Source organism: Xenopus laevis, chromosome 1L (assembly GCF_017654675.1).
Source record: "Xenopus laevis strain J_2021 chromosome 1L, Xenopus_laevis_v10.1, whole genome shotgun sequence".
NCBI classification, from domain to species: domain Eukaryota; kingdom Metazoa; phylum Chordata; class Amphibia; order Anura; family Pipidae; genus Xenopus; species Xenopus laevis.
In genome coordinates this window covers 153,231,981-153,240,489 of record NC_054371.1, presented here as the reverse complement: position 1 = coordinate 153,240,489, position 8,509 = coordinate 153,231,981, and the positions used below count along the sequence as shown (strand labels likewise).

Here is an 8,509-nt window from a genome sequence, read left to right as displayed (position 1 = left end):
ATAATAGTAATGGTTTTTAATATATTGTCTTTGGCCTCCCTGCCCATCACAAAACCTACTTGATCCGATCCAATAAGATATGGCAAATGAAGCTTGAGATGATCAGATAGAATTTTGGCATATAATTTAATGTCGCTATTCAGCAGAGAAATGGGTCTGTAACTTTTACAAGAAAGCGGGTCTTTACCAGGTTTATGAATTAACGAAATGTGAGCTTCTAGTAACGGACAAGAGGGAATTGGGTATGTATCTATATTGTTAAAGGCAGCAAGCAAAGGATCGGAGAGATCGGATTTCAAAACCTTATAGAAAAGGGAAGAAAACCCATCTGGGCCTGGGGCCTTACTAGAAGGGGAGTTCGCAATCACCTTATGAAGTTCTGCAAGTGTTAACGGATCTTCAAGAGACTCCGCAACATCCCGGTTAAGGCAAGGAAGTGCCGTGTCGTTAATATAATTATCCATTTCTTGGGAGAAACGAACATCCGTTCCCACCTGCGAACCGGGGATGTTATATAATTCAGTATAATATTTTTGTAGCACCTTCGCAATCTCCTGAGTACTATAAACTATTCGGTCATTTTTTGATTTAATAGCCGGGATAAATTAAGTCCTTAATTTAGATTTAACAGCTCTTGCTAAACACCTACCCGGTCTATTACTATGTTCGTAAAAGTAGCTTTTACATTTCTGAAAAGAGTAAATGGATTTCCTATTAAGTTCAGATTTCAACAATTCTCTAGTTAAAGTGAGCTCCTCGTGAGTATCCCCAGAAAGTGAGTTTTTATGCGATTGTTCAAGGTGTATGATTTTCTTAGTTAAATCAAAAATGAGCTGGGATCGTGCCTTTTTAAGTCTGATGCCGTGTTTAATGAGGATACCCCGTAGTACCGCTTTGAGTGCTTCCCACTTTATTACTGGATGAGTAACATCTGTGACATGGACTTCCTTAAAAGCTACTATTTCTTTTTTCAACTCCTCAAGGCAGTCCTTATCCCTTAACAGAGATTCGTTCAATCTCCAGGTCCAAGATTTACGTTCCACCGAGGGAAGGGATAAATTAACAAATATTGGGGCATGATCAGACAAAAGTTGAATACCTATAGTACAGTTCGAAACCCAATCTAATGCAACATGGGAGAGAAATAGGTAATCAATTCTGCTATAGGTTTGATGGACCTGTGAGAAGAACGTGTAATCTTTATCTGTGGGATGGGCTATTCTCCAGCAATCCATCAATTGGTTACTATGGAGGTGGGCCTTAACTTTCTTCAATGTGGAATAGGGGACGCTCGTTTTACCCGAGGATGTATCAAGTCTGGGGTCTAAAACCAAGTTAAAATCACCACCTAATAGAAGTACACCTTGAGAGAAACTTTCAAGCTGGGCCATCATGGAATCCACAAATTTGTGCTGATTTAAATTAGGAGCATAACAATTTACTAGAGTCATGATGTGACCCGATAGATTTATTTTCACAAAAATAAATCTCCCTTTCGAGTCTGCCTTCGAATCCAGTATTGATACATTAAGATTTTTATGAAACGCAATAGCGACACCTTTGCTTTTGGAATCCGGAGTGTCACTAAAAAACCAAGTGTGATAGAATTTATTACTAAATTGTGGTCGGTGGCCCAGCTTAAAATGAGTTTCCTGCAAAAACAACACCATAGCTTTTTGTTTATGCAAACCTGACAAGATTTGAGATCGTTTCGTAGGAGAATTGAAACCTCGGACATTATAGGAGCAAACCAGGAGATCATGCATGGTCATATCTACGTGAGCGAAGAGGCTTAATAGAACGGCTGAGCGACTGAAAGAAAAGAACAGGCATTAACATTGAGAGCAATGCATTCCCAATAGGGGATAAAACAATAGAATGACATTTCTGAACAGTGACCTTGCTGTAAACCAGAGTGACAGACACGGAGACAGACAAAGTATGTCTTGGTTCAGAGGACCTATGTGGGGGCATAGGTTGCAACACAAACATATTATAGTGTTGAGCACAAAAACAGGTAGTGATTGTTAGAAAACACTAAATGAGAGCACCATAGGTGCAACAGAGAAATCTAAGGGAAATCAAACGTTAAACATTTCGGGCCATTTTGTAACTAAGGGCTGACTCAGGGGCGCTAACAAGCACAGGATAGTTGAAATATAAGCATGAATGAAAAAACCCTCATCATGTAGTAACCAGTCTCTTCTTGGTTGGTGTACTCTGGCCACTTCTTGGAATTTGCTCTCTTGTCTGACGGTTATTACGGTTAGATGGACCTTTCTGTGCATAGGCAGAGGAGGAAATCCAGTCCCATGAGTTCCAGTCGGGAATTTGTACCTGTGGTAGATCAAAACAGTCCAAGAAAAAGGCAATATCTCTGTGTGATTTGATCGTGATCGCTTTCTCCTCTTTCATAGCGATCAGCGCAAAAGGAAAGCCCCATTTATACCTAATTCCACGTTCCGTAAGCAGGTCAAGAACAGGTTTAAGGAATCGTCGTAGCCGCAGTGTATGCCTGGATAGATCCTGGTATAGTCGCAATGTCCCCTTTGTCCCTGGCCTTGAGCATGATCATTTCCTTCACCTTGTAAAAATGAATCCTGCATATAACATCTCTGGGGGTAGCCGAAGTCGGATCCTTAGGCCTCAATTCCCTGTGAGCTCTGTCTATGATTATAGGATTGTCAGGCTGTTCACCAAGTAAGTCGTTGAATAATGTAAGCAGGGTACGGCCAAGGTCTGCATGGTTTATAGACTCTGGAACGCCTTTAATCCTGATATTATTGCGCCTAGAGCGATTTTCTTGGTCATCAAGAAGATTCTGAAGATACAAAAACCTGTCTTCATAATGCGTCATGGTCTGTCTCATTTGTTTCAGCTTATCAGTATTTTTGTTAACAGATATCTCTAACTGCGTGTGTTTTTCTCCAATTTCTGACAATTTATTATAAATCGTAGAAATCTCAGATTTTAGCGTAGTTTCGGTCTTTATTACCAGGATTTCGATGTCCCGGCGTGAAGGTAGTGAGAGGATATGAGCCCTTAGATCTGCATCTAGGGCAGAGGTCGTGCAGGACTCTCCCAAACTGCCTTGACTCCGGTCTATGTGGCCCAGAGAAGGGAGATCCTCTGTACAAGTAGTATGGTGAGGACTGCAAGGTGACTTGGTCTTATCCAGATCATTTTGAATGTCTGTAGTAGGATTGGAAACAGAATGTTCCAAGATGGCGCCTGTGGCGCAGTTAAGCGGTATGCATGGAGAGGAAGGGGAGACCTGCCAATCATCGCCACTTTCCCACTGAGGCGAGTCTCTTGGGCGAACTGCGTGTGTGTTAGGAGAGTGGGATAATGAAGGGTTACTTGCCGGTATGTCCTGACCAACCGACTGGGCTCCCACTTCCATTCCACCGTCTATGCGATCGGCAGAATCGCTGCGGAGATGCGGCGCTTCCCAAGATGGCGCCTGAGCGTCTGCCTCAGCCAGCATGTCTGAGCATGAAGCTGAGCGTCTTTGAAAAAACTTGGTAAGGTGGGATTTCTGCGGGATAACTTGCTTGTCTGGACTCTTACGACTTTTCTTTGTCCTGCCCATATCAATAGAGTGCCTTAGAAGCCCGAAATAAAGCAAATATCGTCTCTGTGCACGGAGCTCTGCAATTCAGCGTCTGCTCTCCGCCATGTCCAAGCCACGCCCCCCTTGAGTTTTCTCTTAAATAAGAAACCATTCGAGATGTGAGTTCATGCGAGTTATAAAAACTCTAACATTCAACCTTTGATAAATAACCCCCTTAAGGTGTGGAGATCCAAGTTACACACCAATCTCTTATCAGGAAAACTGCAGTTCCCGAGCATTCTGGATAACAGGCCTTATACCTGTACCAATGTCACATACAGAGGTTTTATACACTGTTATGCGTTATATAACCACTAGGTGTCACTTTAGTATTCAAATTTGCTGTGACTTCTGTTTTTTTTTCTTGACTTTTTTTACTTTTTTTTTTTTTACTTTTTTTTCAATGAATATGTATGTGCCTTATATCAGAAGAACATGGAGGCTCAAACTGAATTCTTGCTGAAGCAGGCACCAATAGCAATATTTATCTAATCTCTTTAAGCATTCAGTTAGCAGAGCCCTCTTCTAATCAGATTCAATTTGAAAGAACAAAGTAAAACTTAGCATTGCAATATAATAGTAAAATAGAAATCAGCATGATTTGTGACTTAAAATAAAGCAAACAATCTTATTGAAATTTTGCACCCTTTAGAGCTCAAGCACTTACACCTACTCAAGTAAATGAGACGTTATAACTTGATTTTTGTGGATTATAAATCTAAACACTAAGGGGCACATTTACTAAGGTAGAAAGAAAGAATTTACACTCGCACACCCTGGCCGTCCAGAAAAACGCAAATCCCAGGTGCTCGATGATAGAAGAATTTGGCAACCTCAGAAGCAACGTAGAAATAGAACACAACGGCATAATATGGGTACTACTAGCAGGTATAACCTTGCTCGTTTATTGTGGATGCAAAGTTTCGGGGCGCATCATGTTGTGCTGGTGTGTTCTGTTGCACATTTACTAAGGGTAAAAGTGAATTCGAAGTGATTTTTCGAATTCAAAAACTTCGAATTTCAAAGTAATTTTTGGGTACTTCGACCATCGAATAGGCCAAAATTTGATTTGAATTGAAAAAACTTTGAATATTCGACCATTTGAAAATCGAAGTATTGTCTCTTTAAAAAACTTCGACACTTCGCCACCTTAAAACTACATTCAGTCTTAAATTCAATATTAATAACAGATAGGGTAGCTTTTTATGATTTCATTTTAAATTGCATTTTAAAGTGTCCTCCGCCCAAAATGTAATTCTAATCCTGAAATTAGTAATTGCAGTTGAAAGCAGTTTATTTGTTTCTCCCTTTCTGCTCTCTGGGTCTGACTCTTACAATGTAACAGGAGTCAGGTATCCTCTATGTATTATATCAACTGGTTTACAACATTGTTTCAGGAGTCAGGAGTGCAGAAAGTGTAAACAGCCAGATAAAAAGTGATTTTGACAGCAATTAAATTTATACATTTCAAAGCTGCTTCAAAATTACACATTTTTTCACTATGCAAAAAAAATAGTTTTTGGATGGAGGACCCCTTTAATCGGGATTGTCAAAGCATTTCTAAATTATAGCTACAATTATAAATAAATATTTTTTGCAATACAACATCCATCTAAAACAGGTGAAACGGAAGGGGTTTAAACACTGGGGGTACATTCAAAGGTAAATCAGGGAAGTGGTGAAGGGCTGTGATGTAGGAGTGAGAGCTAGCAGACTTCAAATTATTAACACCTGCTATAATAATATCATGATTTTATTATATGGTTATTAGGTATGCACCGAATCCACCTTTTTAGATTCGGCCGAACCCCCGAACCTTTTATGAAAGATTCGGCCGAATACCGAACCGAATCCGAACCTTAATTTACATATGCAAATTAAGGGTGGGAAGGGGAAAACATTTTTTACTTCCTTGTTTTGTGATAATTTACATATGCTAATTAGGATTCGGATTCGGTTCGGCCAGGCAGAAGGATTTGGCCAAATCTGAATCCGGCTGAAAAAGGTTGAATCCTGGCCGAATCCCAAACCGAATCCTGGATTCGGTGCATCCCTACTGGTTATACAGGTGAGTGAACTCCTTTGAATATGTCCATGGTTTGTTGCCTATGCACTCATACTCTTGTTTTGAATTAAGCTGAGAATTTGCTTCACACTCACAAAAATGTTGTGAATAGCAAATTCTGTACACAGCAGCAGTATTGTTGTTTTGAAAGGTAATCGTTTCTTAATAGGTTTAACTCAGTACTATTGCAGCCATGTATTGTTACAGTTTGCGGAGCTGAAATGAGAATGGGATGTGGTTAAGGTCACATGCTACCTCTTTCGGTAGAGAGAATAGCACAACCTGCCTGCAAAAGACTTATTGTAAGTTTCAGTCATAAGGGAACCCTCCAGTTTAGTTCTTGTTTTGTTGTGTACAAATAATGGACCATTGTTGGATTTCAGTCTTCATTTTGCTGACCTCTACCAGCTGTAAGTTTCCCCGGATACATATTTGTATTGTTTAGCATCTGCTGTTGAAGTATTAGAATGGTGCATTAGAACTATGATCAGTATTGTAGGTATCTGATGCGCTTGCTGTAATACATTTACCCCTACATAATTTTTTTTTCTTTGCTGTAAATGTGGACTCCTGCAGTGCCTTCATTTATTAATGAGACTTTGCTTTTTCATTAATTTTCACTAAACAGATGGAACATGTGAATCTTCTCAGCCAGTATATGTGGTGGAAGGGAATACAGTATCGCTGCCTTGTACTTACAAAGAGAGTAACATTCGCAGTCTAATATGGTATCGTCAGTATCCAGGAGAGAAGCTGGATTTACTCATTCTGATCTCTAATGATGGAAATAAAACAGAAGGAAGATTCACTGCTGAACTCCAGAAAAAACAAAGTAGCAGCGTTCTCTATATACCAGCCACAGATGTGACCGACTCTGCATTATATGTTTGTGCAGTGGAGGCACAGTGAGAAGAATTGTGTGGCAGGCAATGCAAGAACACTGTGCTGTTAGATACATACAGGAATTTAACCATTTTTATTAGTATGAAAATTGCTTTTGAATTCTCATAACCCCCCCCAAAAAAAAGGACTTCTTTGTTCATTTCTCTTCTTTAGTAAGGTAATCATACACAGACCAATCTGGTCAGTCATGTATTGTGCATTTATTTATAATGATGGTCAAAAAGCTCTGACTGACGGATTCATCAAATGTACCATGAGAGTTGGTAAGAACAAAAGTAGGAGGGAGTGCTGGTTTCTCTTACATAAGTAGAATGCAGAAAACACAGTTCAGATGCTTCCCAGGGTACAAATAGATGCACTAATGGTCATAAAATAAGGTTGAAATCAGCCAAACTGCTTGAACGTATTGATATGATAATGCTGGGAAGTGGACTGTGCTGAAAAACGGAAGACTTGATGTTCTGTATTCATTTATGAAAAAATGTTAATTCTGCTTAAATACTGAGTACCCCCAGGTGCCAGTGATTCCATATGAAGAGAAATATAAACCAGCACAGCAGTGCAAATGCAGGGACAACTCTTGCAGTTTATGCATGTGCAATATTTTGGGGGAAACCGCCTTCAATTTTTCTTTTCAATAATAAATTGTCCTCGAGAATGGTGAATTTTTTTCAACAAAATAAACATAACAAGCCCTTCTTTGCATGTCATGCCATATCACGTTATAAATAGAGCCTGGGTCCTAGTCAATGTTTTTTTTTTCTATTGTTCTACTCCAGACTACTTAAAATGACCTAACTAAGAGATTCAGCATAAAATAGAGTTCAATCATATTGCATACTTTGGTTTGCATCCAGTGGCTGCACCTCACTGTACCCTTGTCTTGGAGTATCATTACTGCTTTGCTTTATAAAGACCCAGGCTCAAGAGATTCATTACTTCCTCAAAGGAAGAAACCAGGCAACAATTACCTATGTTTTTTCTTGATGACTTATATAAGATTTACACAAAGAGTATTTACAGACTTTGATCTAGGGTAGTATGGTCCAACTGGCATCCTGCGGGCCACATCCAGCCGCTACCCCCCCTTGTGTAGCCCCCCACATAAAAGTCTGCCTGCTGTGACTGCTTACCTTGTGTAAACTGTAAAAAGTATCACTTCAGGGATTACCTGTCCCTGCATTATTTACATCTCACATTCAGGCTGTAAAACCCTGTATTGTTCACACCTGTAACAAAGGGACATTTGGTTATAACTGTCATCTGGAGCCTGATCTGGCAGGTTTAGACTCAGTGGTGTTCCAAGAAATTACCAGCAGCACACTGTTAGTCTTGCATAAGTGCTCAAGTGCAGATTTATTGTGTAGCCCATAGCATACAAAGGCAACGTTTCGGACCTCCCAGGTCCTTTGTCAAGCCCCATAACACACCACAAACAACCCTTTTAAAGTGAGGGATGGGGGGTTGTGCATATCATAGTCCCACCCATTTCAATTAGATATCCAATCACATTACAAAGTGGATTAATCATAGTCAATTTTAACCCCGGTAATACAAAATCATTGTGAAAAAAGTTTTATACAAAGAAATTTTAAAACAATTTCCTTAAAAATTTTTTAAAAGAGAATCCAAAAAAGTTAAAAACAATTGAAAATCATTTCTTGAAAGTTATTTTTTCTTTGTGCATATCCAGAGTGAAAACGTGTCGTGTCCATTGAATCTCATAAAAAAATCCAATACATATCCCATAAATAGACCATTAATATCAAACCTGTACATAATACAAAAATATTTTAGAAAAATTATTAAAAGAGATAATTATCAATTTTGCATACCTGAGGCATTCCTATGACAACCCTTGCATATCTCACTCAGCAGTTTTCTGAGGTGCTCCTTGATATGTCTAAGGTTTTGTCAGCACTCAGGGT

The 8,509-nt window shown here is 39.3% G+C and overlaps 1 gene segment (V, D, J or C); it reads left to right on the top strand.

Moving 5' to 3' along the window:
• Window positions 1-5,998: 5,998 nt before the first annotated feature.
• LOC121394439 lies at window positions 5,999-7,247 on the top strand. The segment is given in 2 exon segments: window positions 5,999-6,088; window positions 6,307-7,247. Coding segments are annotated over 2 exon segments (330 nt in total).
• Window positions 7,248-8,509: the final 1,262 nt, after the last annotated feature.